This window comes from Haemorhous mexicanus, chromosome 1, assembly GCF_027477595.1.
Source record: "Haemorhous mexicanus isolate bHaeMex1 chromosome 1, bHaeMex1.pri, whole genome shotgun sequence".
In the NCBI taxonomy this organism is placed as follows: Eukaryota; Metazoa; Chordata; class Aves; order Passeriformes; family Fringillidae; genus Haemorhous; species Haemorhous mexicanus.
This window is the reverse complement of record NC_082341.1, coordinates 129,142,058-129,162,167: the sequence shown is the minus strand read 5'-3', so window position 1 is coordinate 129,162,167 and position 20,110 is coordinate 129,142,058. Positions and strand designations below refer to the sequence as shown.

The following is a 20,110-nucleotide window of genomic DNA, read 5'->3' as shown; positions in this document are numbered from 1 at the left end:
AGAGAATGATGGTCCCATTCAGATGTCTGAAGTTAAACAAATTAGGTTGTCTTAAGACCAGCAAATCTTTCTTAAGTGTCAGGAAGCCTAAGGATGTTTATAGGCTTATGGAGTCACCAGTGATGGAGAAAATGAAAGCAAAAGCCCCTGCAATAAATATATCTTATCCACCCCTTACGCTCAGCCATGAGGGACATCTCATTTTGGTGGTTCACATTGGTGGGGCTCATTTTGTTACTCTCTGAATGCAAAACACTGCCCACCAGAGTATTAGGCTGAGTCCATCTCACAACCCTATGCATATGTGTGCTTTTCCAGTTTATTGTTATTTTTTCCAACAAAAATAAAGTTGCTTTACAGTTTTAATGCCCTACAGTGCTCGCCTGCTTCACTGTAGGGAAAGGTGGCACAGGACTCCCACTCACCTGGGGCCATTCTTTGGGGACCAAGTCTTTAAAATTGCACTCTAATATACTGCAATGCAGGTTAAGATAGAGATAAGAATAGAGCTTTGGTTTTGTCCCCTGTCCCTGGTTTTTTTTTTTGATATTTCTATATCTAGGCAATAGAACAAGCAGGTACTATGAAAAAGTAACAAGAAACAGAAAACATGCAAAAAAAGGAGCTAACCACTGAGTTTCCTCTGTCAACTGTGGCTCTAGAATTTCCTACAATATGCCCAGAAAATGAGAAAGGAAGAACTTGGGACAGCTCTAATCTGCCTTTGTGGCAACTGAGGCTTTGAAAAAAAAGTTTTAGGCATTAATTTCTTTAGTCCTCATTAATGTTCCTGGGTTTTGGCAGAAATATCATCCATTTTATTCTCCTAACAAAAGTCTTTAAAATGGTTTGGGAGGGAATGGAGCACTAGTGTCATCCATAAAAGCACAGAGTGGCTGTGAAATCAGGGATCACTGTAGCATCAGTTCTTCAAATACACAAAAAAATGAATGCAAGCAACAGATCTGACCTTCAGCTTCTTATTAAGACTGTGTCAGATTGTACCACTGAACCCTGTCCTCGAGTGCAAGGCCTGGCACACCATTTCCACAGCATAAGTTAGGTTACAGCATGGGATCTGGCTGGAAAACCCATCCCATGGAATACACAAGAAGCTGTTTGCTTATGGAAAGACTGTCCAGTAGTGGTTTTCTTCAGTTCTGGTGCAGGGATACAAATGCATGCAAACATGCAGATTGGAGAGTGGCACAAGTCTCATTAAAAATTGCTCCTAATTTTACAACCTAATCTATCATTGATCATGACTACAGCTTTTTGGAGTACTTCAGGTACCATGTCTTTGGTTTTTACTTGCTGTGTGAGGTGAGAGTCAAATGTCTTCGCTCACTTTATGATGTCAGAATCTTAGGAGGTAAAATTACTATTTTGTATTATTTCAATGTATGTAATTTTCACTGCTGAAACAATGAGAAAGCCCATTTACTGAACCCTGGCTATCACAGTCATCTGTGACACGAGTTAATGGGACGTCTTTGTTGAGCTAATGCAAACCCATTTCCAAAATGAGGCTTTGATGTAAGGAGGTTTTTGAATTTGAAAAAACCAACATCTTTGTCATAATTACTCAAAACCAACACTGATGCAGACTCTTTGTTGTAGTCACATTGTGCTTTCCAGTCACTGAAATGAAAACACACACATTTCCCTCTCGTGTGGAAGGAACACAGCAGACGTGTGCCTGTTCAGAGCCTGTCGGTGCACTTGGGGCCCCGCAGCCTCCCCACACTGTGTGCTGGAGTAAACATGGGCAGACAAGACAAGACAGCCATGGGCTAGCTCCTCCTTCTTCAGCTCTGCAGAAACTGGTCCATGGCAGTGGCAGAGCCAGATGCTGCACTCTCTTCTGAGCCACCCCTCTGCAGAGCTGTGAATCACGGTGGCATGAAGAAGCCCTTGGCAGCTCAGTTCCAGAAGTCCTCTGGGACTGAGGGGAAGGCCAAGAAGACAGTACTAATATAGAGGACTGTGGCCCTCTTCAAATTTGATTGAACTTAAGAGAACTTCAACCAAGGTGAAAACAAAAAAATCCAGAGATATTTTTTTCTCACAAGGGGAAAATACAGCCTTCTTTCAGGTCTGCTTTGCCTTTACAAGGCATCCCTTCACCATATTTCTCTCCGTACCTCTACATCCCATCTGTCTTCCCCGAGTTTTCTTCCCATGGAACTTTCTGTGTAGGAAACAATGTAAGTTACTAAAACAGACTTTGACAACAATGGGGTGGATGAAGAGTGAAGAATGAACTTAAAGGCTACAGTAGTCCTAAGACAGCTTTATTTCCTGCTGGTTAACTGAACATGACTTTAATTTTTGTGCAGTCAGAAGCTCAAACCCTGCTATTCAGATGATTTGGCAGGATACTGACGTTTAAGATGCTGATCTTACTCCTACCTTCATAAGAGGCAAAGACACAGATAATTTCTGATTATCATGTAAATGTGAAAGTCATGCAAACATCAAAATTTAAAAATTTTTAAGGCAGCCCCAGCTGGGAACCATTCTGCTATCCACTGTCTCCTGTATTCATTGGAAGCAAAAAAGTCTGTGGAAATTCAGCTATGGGATGATTTGAACCAAAGTAATTTTCCCGAATGTGGACTGGATGGAAAAAGTGAATAGGCTTTCAGCAAGCACCAGGAGGAAATAACCTCCCTTATCTGGCTCACAAGACCAGGAGGAAATAACCTCCCTTATTTGGCTCACATTACCTCCTCAAGAACTGTGTTGGTTATCTGCACCTGGGGCCAACAGTTTCCTTTGATTGGCATTGTAGCAAGCTTGGCTCTGTCATGCCTTACAGAAAAATCTATTTTACTTTTAGCTGAGGACTCCTGCTAGAGTAGTAGTAAGGAATCTCCATGAATTGTTCCGGGTTTGATTCTACCACTAATTTTCCTGTTCTCAAGAAAAATCCCTCTCTCCTGATCTATCACTTAGAGTCTTATATGAATGATTTAAAAAACAAAACCTTGAGCTCTGGAGTTTTTGAATGGGTGGATTTGCCTGCCATGATTTAGTGCTCATGGTGTGTAATGTATTTCCTTTGCATTGCATGCCTGAAGGGTTGTGGCATACCCTTTTACCAGGACATAAGACATTAATCTCATTTACATTTCTGAGACAGGTTACATATAAAATGGCTTAAAATGCCTGATATTTCACTCCAAAGTTTCCATTAACGTGGCTCTGAAGATCCCTCCTGGTAGGCACCACTGAACCATGATGTCCATTTCCATGCAGGCTAAAAAGCAGTGTTTTCAGGAGTCCTGATGTACATGTCTGAAGGCCAGGGAAGCAGAGGGATTTTCAAAGACTCTTCTCAACACCCCAGCCTTGCTGTATGCAGGTTATTTTGTCTCAGCATTCCTGGGATGGGGGCTACCCACTGTACTTGCCTTCCATAACACCAGCATAGTGGAGTTTGCTTCAGGACTTCCCTGCAATAGGACAACCCCAGATTGCTGATCCCTCCCTCAGAAGTGGACATGTAGTGCTCAGGAGCTCCCTGAGCTCAGCTGTTTCCTGTGGCGCTTGGCTTGGTTCTGGGGCCACACAGGTGGCTGAAGCACCAGGGAAGGGTGTGCAAAGGAGATGGAACTTCTTCAGTGTCTTACTAAGGATGGGGTAGGGAGAAGTGAGTTACAGATTGGAGGCTGCCAAGCCTGCAAGCAGCCCACTTTACCTCAGCAGCATGCAGACTTCACCCAACACAGCAGCACGGTGTCTGCAGCTTGGTGCTGAACCCAGCACTGGTGGCAAGTGAAATTTGGAGTCCTTGTGTTGAGCACTCCAATCTCCTCTGGTGTCTCAAGCAGAGAACCCAGCAGAACGCCCAGGACTGGGCTATCAGAGATGGCTGCTACCTCCCAGTATGCTCTTAAGGTCCTCATGGCTTTGTGGGAGTATGTGGGGGCCCAGCTGAGATCTGCACTACTTTCTGTAAAAATGTGTCAGATGCAAACACCCTGTGCCAAAGAGCTTATGGAGTGAGAAGGAGAGGCAAGGGATGCTGGGGGATAAAATGTCACAGACAGGAAAAAAGAAATGCCTTGGGTCACAGACCTATTCTGTAGGAAAGCCTCATGGGGAACAGAGCTCTCCTGAATTCTGTATAAGTGACACCTCTTTGCAAGTGCTGAAAGCAATACAGGTGCTGTCTGCAGCCTTGAGGGAGGATGCAAATCAAATATGATGAAATAGAATGGCAATGGTTCAGTCACGCAGCCTACTATGATCAAACAGCATCTTCCCAAGGTATGAATCACATATGGGTTCTATTCCAGCACAGTAAGATTGGGTTACTAGAGCAGGGTGTGAGAGCTGGCTGCCAGTATTACTTTTATTTATCTGAATCTCACTGTCATCCATGTGTGTATTTGGAACAGAGGCATTTATTTCGTTTTTCCCGGTGATGTCTTCAGAGTCTTCCTTCCACTGACTTAAAATTGCATCACCCTTATGATCCCTTTATGTTGGCTTGACAAACACTTTCTGGTCGTGAATTACCTGGCCATGCACCACCCACTGACACTTGACACTGAGTGTCATTTTACTCCCAGCTGTCTATTTTTTTATCATACTCGTAGACTAATGACATAACCTTGAATACTGCCGATCTTTGCGGTGGAAATGGGAGTTCTGCCGCCGTTTCTTTTCATCTGGACACAGATCCTTCCTGGACTTGTACCTGGCATTACATGATGAAATCCCTCCCCTCACCTCTGTGCTGACATTACAGTCGAGTTGTTCACACAGAGTTTCCCCAGAAAGCACGTTTTAGCAGAACTGCCCACATGTTTTGAAAGCAAGCCATTGATACGGCATCAAGGAAAGGAATGGCCCAAAATGGCTCAGGACAAGCAAGCAATTAGGAAAGAATGGGCAAGGAATGAAACTTTTTCTGTTTTCATCATTCAGCTATTGTGGAGTACTTCAATCAAGGGACCAGAGATACATTACTACAGTGACAGTTTCCATTATCAGACAGGCTGGTTCTTGCCATTTTTCTGGCTCAGATATGCGCATGCTTTTAACAGAACTGTAGCTCTGATATAAAATATGACATTTTTATAACTCACATACATTTTTTAAACACATCATTAACCTGTGCCATTCCAAAGTGCAGATACCTTTAATCTCTTCCAGTATTTTCAAAATTTTCCTTTGAACTGATGAAGACCAAAATATTATTTAGCTGTGTCTTGAGGCTCAGAACAATAAGCCTAATAAATTGCAAGGTGCCTTTTTAAAATTTTTTTCTCTAGACAAAAAAGCAAAAAAAAAGAAGCCGGGCAATCAGCTAAGTAGAAATTTTTGTTTGTATGATATGATATGATATGATATGATATGATATGATACAAATGCAAATAATATTTCTTGTAGGGTGGACTCTCAGTCTTTGCATTCCAGTAATTAAATGTGTTCCTTGCTTGTTGAGTCATTGCACTGAATGCAAAACCTGTCACAGTTATTCTCACACCACAAATATCAGAAGAATCCATTTAAGAGAAAATATACTGCTGTGAGTGCTGTAGATAGTATCTTTCAAAACTAATCATTCCATATAGGCTAGAAAACACATTTTATAGGGTCTGAAAACCAAACACACAGAATCATTAATTAGTTCATTTATGTATATGTCCATACATAAAAAAGTATATATGTGTGTGTATATATGTATATATATATATGTGTGTGTGTGTATATATGTATATATGTATGTATGTTTATAAAGCTTGATTTGTGCAAGTTTATTGGTTGATTTTGAGCAATTCCCATGTATTTAATGTACTTAACCCAAAGCCTAACATGTGTAACTGCATCTTTATGCTCCACAATCATTCTTACTGGCTGCCATGGCTACCGACTAAATGTCAAAATGCAAAAGACAATGAAAGGAGGCAGTCTGGAAAATCCAATTTACTTCTGGGTTTTGAATGGAATTTTAATTTTGTGGAACATTTTAAAATAAGAATGTCTCATCAGTTTGAATAAAGGCATTTTCTTTATAGTGTTTGCTTTCTGCACACAATTGCAAATGACATATGTAAGTAGATTACTTACAAAGGAAGAATCCCAATCCTTGCAATTATACAATGGGACACACATTATAGTTGTGTTAATTAACAGTAGTATTTTAAATGTGAATGCCAGAACAAAATAAGCTCCTAGTAAATAACTCCTGAGTTTCCATATAAAACTGTTTGATATTAGATTTTGCCTGTTGACATAGCTCATAATTGTGGAAGACTTTGCTTTAAACCCAAGGAGGTGTGATAAAGGAAACTGTTTTACTCTGATGCTTTATGTTGTACGGCTTAATTCCCCTTTTTCATAACAAAGACTATTGGAATGTAAATGTTTTTATACAATTTTAAGTCTACTCAGTGGGATATACGTGGGCGTAAGGGGCTGTATTTAATTAGGAGATATCACAAAGGATGCAATTTCTGGGTTTAGAGAAATGTAATCCCTAATTTAAAATAGTCTCCCTATGTAGGAAGCCTATCAAAGGCATGTGTATCTTTGGAGAAATCCTTTGATTCAAAAAATAATGTCTTCAGGTTTTGAAAGAATTTTGAAAGCACTGCACAGAGTAAGCAAAAATGACAGCAATTCCCTCACCAACCATGTTGATACAAAGCAGATTCTGTAAAATTCATCTTTTCACTTGGTGTTTTCTGCTAGCAAGTGGGCAGCAGAATGACTAGGAGAAGTATCTTTTGGCAGGTCACCAAATCTAGAAACTGGGGCTAGTATGGAAATCTATTTTTACAACATTGAAAGGGATAAGATAATTTTCTGTTAGTCTTCTCCACAGTCCAAAAAAAGTACAAATGCCCAAGGGAGGCTTCAGATGATGGGTTCCTAAACCCATAACTATCAATGCTGAAGGATGAAGTGTAAGAACCAAAACAGGAATGGATCCTGGCGAAGTGACTTTTAAAAAAAATAAGTTTGCAGAAATAAATTCAGCATGTGTAGGTTGGCATCAAAAATCTTACAAGGGAGAGTCTGGTTTTTTGTTTTTTTTTTTTTAATTTCTTCAATTTTTCTTTTAAATGTCCAGGTTTGGAAGACAGAGAGAAGCAGCAGAGGTGTGTGTGAATCAGCAGGAGGGTCTGGTTGGGTTCACCTTTGATTGAAGGTGTTTGGTGCTATGCAGCTGCACCTGACGTTCTAAATCCAGTCTTGGATCTCCCAATTTCAGAGTGACATGGAGGAACACCTGAAAGTCCAGTGGAGGGCTAGCCAGGAAGGTGAGGGATAACTGGGCAAATAGGTGGCTTAAGTTAGTGAGCACACTACATGAGGTGCTCAAATTCATGAAATGAAAGAAACAAACCCTTCTATGTGGCATACATCTGTCACTCTGTGGCTTTCAGAGTTTTCTCTGTGACCTTTACCTAAACAATCTATGCAGTTATTACTACTAATTGCCAGATTTATATTTCTACTATTGTATCCTGCCATGACTTTATGCATACATGCAAACATTTGATTGCTTCCATAATGAAAGTAATGATACCTCTCAACAGCACACAAACTCGATCATGGTTGGGCATAGATTATAAATATTATTGAGTATGCTAACCAGAAGATGCATAAAATAAACCAGAAAAAAAAAAGAAAGATAAAGAATGATGACTTCTTGGAAACACTGATTGAGCAAAGAAATTAGTATATTATTCAGAATTGATTAAATTGGCTGAGAGAGAACATTTTCTGGTGGGATATTTTTATTACAATTGATGCTACAATAAAACTAGAACAAGAGCTACTGCTTGCAGTGAGGTGACTTGTGTTTTAAGTAGCTTTGCTCTGATTTGCATAATAGAAGCACTTTGATATTTGAAGATGTAAAATTAATGCATAAATGTCTATGCTATAACAATTTATATGGATTTGCAGGAATGCGACTGCTCCCAATTATTTCCCATTCTTTCATGACTCACCTCTATTTTTCATCTTTCTCTTCTCCTTCCCTCTTTTTTACAGTTTTTCAATTTAGTGGTATTTTTCTCATCCCAAAATCTTACTGAAAATTTCTAGAGCACCTTTGCTCTGTCAGTCTGTCTCTCTCTCTGCAGCTGTCTCTGTCTGTGCCTCTCTATTTTTTCTGCAATACCAGCCTCCACTTAGCAGAAAATCTTGATGAATTCAGAGACACTGCTCTGCCACTAAATTAACCACATGAGGAGCTGACCCCTGCAGAGATGCTCCACTGATTGTTGGTGTAAGGGTGTTTGTCTCATTTAGAATTTAAAAAAAAAAGGATACTGCAATAGTGAAATTTTCAGGGCACTGTGCACCAGCATCAACAATCTGCCATTAAGAGCAAATCAGAACTTCTTTGTTGTTCAGCCTGTCCTTTACAACAGACTTATCAAACTTCCAGAACTGGATTGTCCATCGAATTTTTAATATGTTCTAAAAGCAGCTGGAGTTAGATACCCCCAAATGTCAATTTCTAACAGTCTATTCTGTCTTTTTCATTATACAATCGAGTTCTTTTTCCAGTATAAAAAGAAGTTTCTTTTTCTGAGTAATAAAATTCTCCTGTTTTTAAAGTGTAGCTGGCTCTTACATGATTTTAAAAAATAATAAAGGAGATGTTTCCTCCTAAGTTGATGCTTTGGGAGTTTTAAAGGGGGAAAATAGGTTCATCAGATGTAAATCAATATGAGTCTACTTCACCCACAGACTTCCACTAGTTTAGTATCTAATTCTGCCAAGGCTGGTGTTCCTGGCCTTTGCACATCTTAGCCACTCAAACATGCAACACTGTCAGCCATTGCTCTTCCCACCCTGTGCTGCTCTGTTTCTCCCACTGCATCAGAAAATATGTCCTTCCACTGAACATCACATTGTTAAACTAAAATTTGGTCTACAGTTTTCTTCGCTGGAAGGCTGCTTCTTCCTGCATTCTGGAGAAGGTTTTAGCTAAAAACATTTCACTATTTCCGTGATGATGACTAGGGAAAAATACATGCGTGTGGGTAAGGTAAGCAAGTGATTATTGAACTTGTTTGAAAGGTTCTAGAGCTTTGTGCCAGGGAATCATTCTTCATTTGAAAAATTTGTCCAGGACTGGCCTGGGAATAAGTCAGTGCAATATCAGACTTCAGCCTTCAGCCTTGTCAGAGAGACACAAATCCAGCTTTACCACCAGTTTCTCTCAAGACACTTTGTGCTGGATTCTGATCCCCTGTGGGCTAAGAGTGATGTTATGGACCAGAGGAGCACTGGAAACTGGAAAAAAAAGAGGAAACCACTATCCTGTGGTCTCATTTCCTCCCCTTCTGACCCCATAGAAGTGTGAAGAACTACAAGAATGAAGGCTGCGTGAAGAGACGAGAGCTGAATCTGCATTGTGGAAGTAATTGCCAAGAGCAGACAAATTTAAAAAAATAAATAAATAAAGAAGGAAAACCAAGCAGGTAAAGCCAGTCAAGGAACAGGATGACTGAAACTGGATCAAGAATGAGGGTAACACCTGACTGACTGGATAATGAAACTAGGTTGAGAAAATCAGGGAAAGGGTACCAAGGAAATGGATGAGACTGGAAAGCAGTAGGTCATGGGGATGGAGTAGATGGGAAACTGATTAGGATGGTAGATTGTTCACAAGAACATTGAGAGTTTTATCAAATAGAAATTTTCCTAACTGCTATCTCAGACTTTCCCCTACATACAAATTACATTAAAAGACTATAAAAATAGTAGTCACAGTTCAGGGACCGACTGGGGTCCATCTGAAAAAATGTTCTGTTTCCATTATACTTTTTCTTTTTTTTTTTTTTGATCTTCGAAATTCTGTTTGTATAAATAACTAGAAGTGCACTAATAGAATTTTGCAACCTTTGTATTGTAGATTACCTGTTTGCTTACCTAAATGCCTTCATTTTGCTGTATGGGTTCAGTATTTGTTCTTATTGCAATTTTTACCTTTGACAGACCCCTTACATCTTTGTGCAGAAACCAGGATGCCAGCAGAGATGAGACCTCTAGAACAGCACTAGCAAATGATGCAAACTGATAATTACCATTTTTCAGAGGACTTGAAAGTACTTCTGTCATGTTTATTCCTGTTTTTCAGGCCTCTCACAACAAGAAGATGAAATACTTTACACTGTTAATCAAATGCAGTATGGTTCCCTAAGTAAGATATTTCCCTTCTTGTTTCACCGTAAAAAAAAAATAAAAATGGAGTAACTTGGATTGTCAATGCAGCTTAAAAAAATACCTTTCTATTACTTTTCTTAAGAGGTCATTATTGATATTTTACTTGGAAAATTATATTTAGACTGAAAACATCATTTCCCAGTAAAAGTTATTTGCCATGAAAACAAGTGGTTTGTTGACAAATATTAAACATTTAGGTTTCTAAATCAGGAATCAGGGTTTCATTCCTACCTACAGCATATAATATTGAAAGTCCCCTAACTGCAGTCTTGACAGCATCAAAAAATATCTGAGCACATAGAAAAAATATCAGCTTAGAAATAGCTTTTTGAACTACACCTACTTAATAAACACCTGTACCTGGAGACAAAGAAGGTCTATTCAAGTGATACAAACATGACTTGAGTGACATAAGCTACCCTTTCTTTTCACATGAATAAAGTAAGAAACAAATACATCAAAACAGTTAACAGACTAATGAAATGGGTTATAGAAGTGAATTTCACTTCCAAAAAATGTCTTTGAAAAATTATGGATATTGATGCATTTTCTTTAAGATTTCCTAGGTACACACAACTTTTCTTACAGCTCCATTCAGGTAACTGGAGGATTTGCAGTACAAAACTACTAGTAAACCAAAAAAAGAGAAATTTCTGCTGTAATTCCATATAGCAATGTTGCTAAAAAAATTTTGTGCATCTTTGACATGGGTATGGTCTCCACAGTCTTTTGAAAAAGAAAAAATAGTAGTTGTGATGATATTAGTCACTTCAGGGAGCTCTACCAATGAAATGACATCCAGAGTCACCCTACTGGAAACCAGAGGATGAATTTGAACAGGTATATATCAGAAATCTTAGTCCAAAAGGACAATTTGTGTTTTCAGCAATTTTTAAAGCATCAAAAATAGCTTAAAGACCAAAAGTTATAGCTACTTAGAGATAAGTGAATATATTTAAATGTACATACTTCATCTACCTTCTAGTGGAGTATACCTTAGCTTAGGGTAAATTCAAAATTTGTAGAACTCTGTGCCTTCAGTAGCATAAAATACACACATCATTATTTTTTCTTTCCCTAAGAAATTCCCTAAGGATTACAGAAAAGTACCTCAATAGCACAAAATGCTAATACAGCTTTAGAAGGTAAGTTGCTCTGCTTCTTAATCTGATCAGTATGGATTTTGGCACTTCTACAGCATCAGAGCATGGTTACACATTTTCATGCAGTATGGAACAAAACCTCATATCCCAGCTCTGAGGTAAGTACCCAAGATTATCCTCATCTTAAAGAGGGGAAAGTCAGGTCATAAAATGATTAACCTACAAATCCAATAAAGGAACTAGGTGCCTAAAATGATGCTTAAGAAAACTCAGGTTTCTAAATCAAGAATCTGGATCCTGGAAATTCCTACACAGATGAGGAGAGGTTATGAGAATACAGAAAACCACAATTTGTGCTCTTTAAATTGGTGTGCATTACAGGGTGCTAGACTTTGGAAAAGCAAGGATAGCTGAGGCTTGAAATGTTTAAGCCCCTAACATTGGGAATTACGTCTTCCTCCAGCTCACAGCCAGTCCTCGGAAGAAATCTGTGTAGCCTGTTTCCTGGGAGTGTGTGGCACACATAGGTAGCACAGGGCTCTTCATAAACAGAAGAGCAAGCCACAGTTTTCTTTTAAAATGCAGCTGAGGAGGAATGCTGCTGGCTGTCTTCCTCCTGCCCGTTGGAGCAACTGCCTACAGTGACATCTGTGACTGGGAAATGCCAGAGATGGGGTCAAACTCTCAAAATTTCCACTCAAGCCAAAGCATCCTGTCACCCAAAGGAACTCATGTTCTATTTACTGCTTCCACAACTGTTGCTATTTTGCCATGTATGCAAAATCCAGCAATGCTCCTGGGATCTCCAGCTCCTAGGTGTAGGTCATCCTCCCTCCTGTGTGCTCTTGTCCTCTCTTTAGCATGATGTTCTTCCCATGGGAGAGTGGAAAGAAGACTCATCTCGGTGGCTCTGGTATTCTGTGGGGAAGGAGGACACACAGGGACAAGGGCCACCACACCCCAGCAGGACACCTGGAGGCCAACCACCAGTTGTTTGGCTCAGGGGCAGGAGTGCACCCATTGCCACATCTTCTTCTCCACCCACCACAATGAAAGAGACTGAGCCAGGGCTTCCCTAAGGCTGTGTGTGAAGAGCCCAAGGGACAGTGGAATTCTCACCATTCCTCCTGGCATTTTCCTCTGGGCCACTGAATTATGACTACATTTACTCTGGGCAAACCTTGACCATAGCCAGAGGTGCTGACCTCTCCCTGTGTGCTGTGGAGGTACAGCCATGCCTCTATCTCACCACAGGGGATTTACTAACCCTATCCTCAGTCACCTCTCCATACTAAACTACTGCTTGGGGCAAAATTGGTGAAAAACTCCTAACAATCCTGTTTTGTGCTTGTGTCTGTGAAGGATCACAACTTCACACAATAACTGCTACAACAGTGATAGGTTTTGTGCATTAGAATGAATGCATAAATCATAATTTATTTATGAACTGCTTGGATTGGAAGCTATAACTTAGAAAAATAACATTTCTGAATATATTCAGCAAAGCCAAATATTTTGTGCAGATGCTGTGCACCAATTTAACTGCACATCCTGGCAGAAATAGCTTAAATTTACTTCAGTGGTTAAATTATGTATTAGTAGACAGGAAAAAGAAAAACATAAGTGGAAGAGAAAATGAGATAATTTCAGATCAGCTTTGCATGCTGGTATTTGTCAGACACATGATGTCATAAGTATTTAGTTCCCAGGAGCCAGTATTTACACATCAGTCCATTTTTTTTTTTCTTTTACTCAGGATGCAGGTGTATGTGGATTGAGGTCTCCAAAGCAATTTTTGTTCATGTTTGAAAAGTTCTGAGCAACTAGAGGAGCAGGTACTGTCTGCACTGCAGTCATGGGTACCCAGCACCTTGCAGGACTGAGATAGCTGTCTCTGGTAGAACTGGGGACCCACCCTTCTGAGTGGGAGCAACAGTCCTTTTAAACAGAATGAAAACCAGCACCACCTCAGACTGTATCCATACAATAGAGTGAGGGTTGTGTGCAGCCTAGAAGGAATTGTGAATAGCAGCCATTCCTCCAAATCAGCTGCCAGTTTCTGTGTCCCCATAGGCTAAAGACCAGCTGGTTGTGCTGAGGCCAGTGGCTGTACTGTGCTCCATTGGCTCCAGCGAGGCAAGTCTCGTTTGCAAAGTGGGTTAATCTATCATGCATTTTATGGATAAATGCTGAAGAAGGCATGCTCTCTACAAGCCACCTGAGGATGGCAATAGTTTTTTGTGTTTCAAGGTTATTTGGTGCCTAAAATGAGAGGTAAGGAGAACTGACAGTGGATTTTTTGAAGGCAGTTACTGTAGAGGAAAGGAAGCACTACTGCTCCATGATGTACCATTTGCTCCTCCCCTTGGGCAGAACTACTGAGAGTGCCAGGATAAAGGGTTTTGAAGCCTGATATCCTGAGCTGAAAAGCAAATTTACACTCTCTCTCTTTGTCCACTGGTCACAGGGCCAGATGCCACCCTCAGTCCCTTATGTTCAGCTATTTTTGCTGTACCAGCTTTAGCAAAGCTTTTAGTGACTCACTATACCAATTATGTGGTGTGACACCATTTTTGGATGTCTACTTTGGGACTCCTAAGGTTTGCTGTTTTTCAGGAGTGCTGAGCATCTCTTTGCCTTTTTTGTCTGTGAACTATTAAGGTAGTTAAATTAGACCTACATGAAAATGCTGCACAGGTCAAGTATTGCCCAGACTGATCTGTCATGGGAACCTTCTGCTCTCTGTGTTTTAGACTACAAAATAATGCTGACTTCTCTCTGCAAGCAATTAGGAGAATCAATACAGTCTTTGAAGGCTAAAACACTACCTAAATACATTGCTGGATGTGAGTGCCCCATCTCTTTTTTGCAATGTTTTTTTTTCCTCAAATTAATGCTATTAAATTGAAAATGGAGAATTCTTTTCTAAAGAAATTAATAAAAATGTCACCTGAGATAAATCTAACCACGAGGTTAGATTACACTGTATATATAATAAAAAACAGGCATGCAAAAGGTGATCTAGAGAAATGTACTATTGTTGAACAAATACCAATAGTAAAAAAATTCCAATCTTAAATAATAAATTAAAGAAAATTCAAATTCACAAAAATCTATGTGAATGAATTACAGGATTACATTATTAAACAGGGAAGTTTTTAGCCTAACTAGAGCTTATATTGGGACAAAGAGGTGATGGTAATGGAGGTGGAGGTGAGAGAACATTTTGGAAGTGTTCAAGCTGCTGAAGTTTATTTTTATTTCCTCAGTGTGTTATGGGATATCTTCCATAAGAAAATGGAATAGATGACGTTCCATCCCTCCTGCCTGTACACCTCAGGGTAAGTAAAGAACTGCTATGAGGCAATAGAAATCCTTAGCCATATGGACTGTTTTAAAAATTATTCCTGTCTTAATTCTCAATAGTAGGAAAAGTAATCAAATCTTTAAAAACCAAGAAAAGAATGTGAATAGGTGTTAACCTCAGTTCTTTAGTGAATTTTACTTACCAACATTTTTATATTAGCTCAGTAATACAAGTTCACAGAAGAAATAAACTAATTGAAATATTACCACTTTAGTTTCCTTATCACATCAAAATTATATTAGGAAAAGTTTTTGTCACTCAGGGGGTTGTTGCACACTGGAACAGGCTCCACAGGGAAGTGGTCACAGCACCAGCCTGACAGACTTCAAGAAATGTTTGGACAATGCACTCAGGCACATGGTGTGACTCTTGGGGATGGTTCTGTGCAGGGCCAGGAGTTGGACTCAGTGACCCTGATGGGTCTCTTCCAACCCAACATATTCTGTGATTTCTTCTCCTAGTTCTTCAAAAAAATTGGAATAGTCGTATCTCAGTCAAATCATATTTCTGCCAACACTATGATACAATAAATAACTTTCTGTTTCTTGCCTATGTTCATTCTTCTCTTAAAGTAGCTTCCTATTTACAGACATGTAATTCTGTGGCAGTTGGAAATAATCCAGAGCTGACGTATATTCATTTATTGATAAAAGGGGAAGGTTAAAACCTTCAGCTAAAAACTGAAAAATGTGGAAAGAAGTGTGTTCAGCCTGGCACTTAGCCATATGTTGTTTAACTTGAAGCTTGTCATTGCCATTGATATTCAGATGACTACTCATGTGCAATTGTTGACAATCAAGCAATTGTTTAAGTGTAGTGGCAGATCAGAGGCAGATCTCTTACCCCTTTGCAGTAAAAAAAGGCTTCTTATTAAAATAATGGAACCAGTCAAACTCATCCACCATACACTTATTTATGACTTTATATGTATGTTACATACCAGATAAAACAATAATGCAGTAGTTAGATAACAGAAAAACTCATCAGTGGCCTTGCATCCATCAAGCTAAGTACTGAGGTCTGAGCTTATGACTAAAATGCAAATGACAAAGCAGAAGAGCAACTCTGAAGCACTTCTAAAATGGCTTTATCAGTCTCACTCAGATATGTTATATCTGAGAAAGAGGGAGCATGGTGCTGCCTCAATTCCTGTATCCTCATAATCCCACCCATTCATCACCTTACAAGGTTCCTGACTATCTCAAAAGGAGTTGACATTAAAACACTTTCCTAACACATACCCCATGTATTTCTGTTAACTTCCTATAAAATAAACCAGAACTATAAATGGGACTGAAATTTTCTATATGATGGTTGTCTGAAGATGTTAGAACAATAAATATTCTTTAAACAAAACATCACACCAAAACAATGAAATAATGGTTTCAAACACTTTTTTTGTTCCAATGGCATCACACACTGCTTCACCTTCACACTGCCATCTATACCTTACATAAGTAAGTTTATCAAACCAGATATGTGGCCTGATTGGTCTGTAGTGACCCTGATTCAGGGTCACGAATCAGGGCAAAGGGCCTGATTTATGTTACACACATTCTGTTTGCTTGGGAGCTTAAGGCATGAAGGAGTCCCTCTATCCAATACATAACTCATGTGGAAGATGGTGAAGATGGTGACAGGGGGAGGATGACGTTTAAAAGCCCCCAAAATTTCTGTACAGTTGTGTTACATGGAATTTCAAGAAAAGACACACTTAAAAAAAAAAAAAACAAACAAAGATGCTTGTGGCATGCATCATTCATATACTATGTAAACTAAACAGAAAGAAGAATCTTGTGGGCATTCAGAGTGTAATGATCTCCAGAAGTTCTTGCAGCTTTTGAAACTCCTATGAACGCAAAAGGAGCTTTCCATGAAAACCTTTTATTTTACACAGCTTAACAGAAATTTAGGCTTAATTTTTGCTTTCTATGGCAGAATATAAACACAGGCTTGTTCAAGGTATTTAGCATCTGCCTCACCTGAGTTATGTGAAGAGTTCTGTCCAAAGCCAGTAGGACTATTCACATGCTCAGACACCTGATTAAATGCCTTGCTGGACCAGGGCCAGAAGCATAATAGTGGGCTGGGTTAAGCTGATTAGAAATGTTTTGCTGGCTCTAGTGGTGGCAGGACCCAGCCTTTATTGCCACTTTGCAAAATCTGGTGCTCAACAGGAAAAAAATCAGGCACTCTGTAGTTCTTTCAGTGTTCTACTGGGTAAAGTCTGAGTACAGAACAAATATAGCTCATTTAGCCCTAACTGGAAATGTGCATTACTGAGAATGCATCTATTTTTCCACATGAAAATAAAATTTGTTGCTTTGCTGTAACTCTTGAAATAAAGTAGTTTATTCTAAAAGGCTGTCTAGATAGAAATTTTGTCTATTTATAACTATGACAAGGAAGAATATAGTTTAAAGAAATGGTGAGGAGAATCCTTTAAGCTTTGTGAGTTTAAAGACGAGAGATGCTTTTAATGAAGTAACTTTAATTTTCTAATTGAATGTTGTTGTAATTAGTATTTTTGGAAACTGGAGCTAGGTGGCTGCACAGCTTTTTGTAGCTGGTATAGGTGGCTCGTTAAAGAGGGATTAACAGACAAACTGGCGCCACACAGTCCCTCTGTCTCCAGCTAAACCTAATGATTCCTGGCATCACTCTTGCCGCAGAAATCTTTATATTTGTGCGATGAGAGATCATTAACACCAGGCTGAGGAGCCCTTCCTTCCCTTGTGACAGAATTCCTAACAGGCCTTCTGCAGCGCTAAGTCCCCGACCGACTACAAATTATCAATACTGATTACCGGATTGCTGCAGTGGGGAGGGGACGGCGTGCTCGGCACTGCAGGGCTGGCCAGGCTCCCACAGCCCTCACTTCCCTCCTCTCTTTGCATCTACAGCTGTCTCATGCCTTGTTCCCAAGGGTGCCACAGCCGGGCTAGAATGCTTTCAATCCACACCAATTGTTCCTTGGGAGCGGAACATGAGCATTCAGATAAATGCTTTGGTATAATGCATCGGTTTCAGCCGGTGCCAGGAGGGTTTGGTGTAACTTCGTGCAATGCGATGCAGAGTGGTAACAAGAATCTGCACAAATGAAAATTTGAACAGGATTTGCTTCTTGGGGAGGACACTAACTGTGTTGGGAGCACTTCATCCTTATTTTGTGGGATTTGCGTGTGCATGACATTAATGGTGAGCGATGGTGAAAACTTGAATTTGAATGCGTCAAATGCAGGTCCAGCCTCTTTCCTCTTCAAAAAGAAAAAAAAAAAAAAAGCCAAAAACCAAATTATAAAAAAACGCCAAAAAACACAAAAAACACCCAAACCAACAAAACCCAACCCTAAGGAGCGTTAGGGTCTGGACGCCTTCAGCAGCCCGACTCCACGACTGTTCTCCCTCTCCTTCTTCCACACCCTCATTGGGATTTTTTCTCCCACCCTACCCAGCAGCCTCCCTCGAACAAAGGGGCCGGTGCCGGGCTACCGCCCTTCGCTCCTGCCAGGACCAACAGGAACCCGACGGGAAGGGGCTCCCAAGACCCGGCAGCCCCGCGGAGCTGGCGGGGAGGGCGGAGGAGCCGCGCCCCTCCCGGCCGCTCCCGGGCCCGGCGGGGCGGGCTGGGGGCGGCGGGGGCGGGAGAGCCGCGGCGGCAGGGCGCGGCTCCTGCGGGGTGGGGGTGGGGGGGGATGCTCTCCGTGCCGCTGGAAAACGCGAGGTAACAACAGCCCCGGTAGCTGCCCCCCGGGAGAGAGAGCAGGGCGGGCACTGCTAGCGCACACCAGCTCTCCGTGATGCAGTGACCTACTTCAGCCGGCCCCCGGCCCCCCCCGGCAGACTGCAGGTGCGGGCAGCGCCGGGGCAGCGCCGAGCGGCGGCTCCGTCTCCCCTCGCCCGCAGCCCCGCGGTGTCGTGCAGGGCTGGGCTGGGCTGGGCGCGGCCGGCCGCAGTGCGCGGCTGGCGGGGTCCGCCCCGCCGCAGCCCCCCCGCCCTGCACCGCGGGCCCCGCCGGCCCGGCCCGGCCCCGCCCGCAGCCCCCGAGCCGCGCCGAGCCCCTTTCGGGCGGCGGAGCCTCTCCCCGGTTCCTCTTTTCTTCTCCCCACGCGCTTTCAGAGGCAGAGGGGAGCGCTGACTCCGGCCGGCGGGGATGGGTGGAGGCACACTGACTATAGGGATAACTTTACCGTTCGTTTGTGTTCTTATTTTTTTTCTTTCTTTTTTATATATATATACACACACATATGCACACACACATATATATAATATCTATCTATATCTGTATAATATATATGCATGCATATATATATATATATATATATATATATATATATATAAAATATCTATTCACCTTTAAAATAATGAAAACCGTTTCAAAATTACACTGTGCTCATGTGCCGACCTCACCCACCGGTATATAATTAATCCGATCTCTGATTAGGATACTAAAACATCCCCATGTCCCACCCACCCTCTCCTTTTTTCTCTGATCAATGAAATTAAAAATACGTTCAGTGTTCTCTTGATTTTTTTTTTCCTAAACTTTTCGGAGAGCGAGAAGAACACCCAGTGTAGGTAGCAGACCTAGGAGAAAGTGCCCGTAGTGTTGGCTGAAGGAAAAGACAGGCGTTTTCTTACCCATTGCTGTTTTAGCCATGCTGGGATGTGCAGCTCTCAGAGGCAGTGAAGGCAAAGGGGTCCAGCTACAGCAGTGGAGAGAGGGAGAGAAGACTGAATAAGGCACTGAGTCAGCAGAGTGGGGCTGTGCAAGAGAAGGAGCAAGAGGCAGGAGCCCATGAATAATTATCACTCCTCTACCCAAGCAGATTGGCTCGAGAGGTCCCCTGACATGACTCCTGCAGAGCCAGAATCTCCGGGCATTAAATATTGATCCACCAATGGTGCTGGAGTACAAAGTGCCAGAATGCAGTTTGAAATGGAAATCAGTCCTCGGATGCTTCTCCCCCCTCGGTCTGGTGTTAATAGTACATTCCATGTCAAATGTTTTATGTCTTACATGAAAAAAGCCTATTGGTGTTGAGGGCTCTGCTGTTGCTACCTGTAAAACATGCACAAATTCATTTTAACATATTTCATTCCAAAGATACAACAAGAAGAGGGACCATTGCAAGGGATTTCCTAGACCATTTCAGTAAAACAGCTCAGATTATTTTTGCCTCCTGCAAGGGTACACAGTTATTCTATACAATTGTTTTATACTGAATGTTTCTGCATTTTAGTACCTGTTTTACTGTCGCCAGAACTAACCTTGGTCATCTCAAACTTTTCTTAACCTTGGGAAGTGGCAGCTAGACCTGCTTACAGTCTCAAAGGGCTCTGGAAATCCCAGAACAGGATAAATGTGGACAGAAGTCAGTAACTACTTCCCTGATGCACTATGGTAAGAGTCACTGGGAAGATGTGAGCTTGA

The 20,110-nt window shown here is 41.2% G+C and overlaps 1 protein-coding gene across 1 annotated transcript in view; it reads right to left on the bottom strand.

Annotated features, from left to right (window-relative positions):
* The window catches only part of STMN2 (stathmin 2), a 39,603-nt gene extending 20,051 nt beyond the window's left edge, over positions 1 to 19,552 (bottom strand). The window contains exon 1 of the mRNA XM_059862723.1: positions 19,318 to 19,552. Coding sequence (XP_059718706.1) covers positions 19,318 to 19,336 — 19 coding nt within the window. The 5' untranslated portion in view covers positions 19,337 to 19,552. The remainder of the gene's footprint in view (positions 1 to 19,317) is intronic.
* Positions 19,553 to 20,110: the final 558 nt, after the last annotated feature.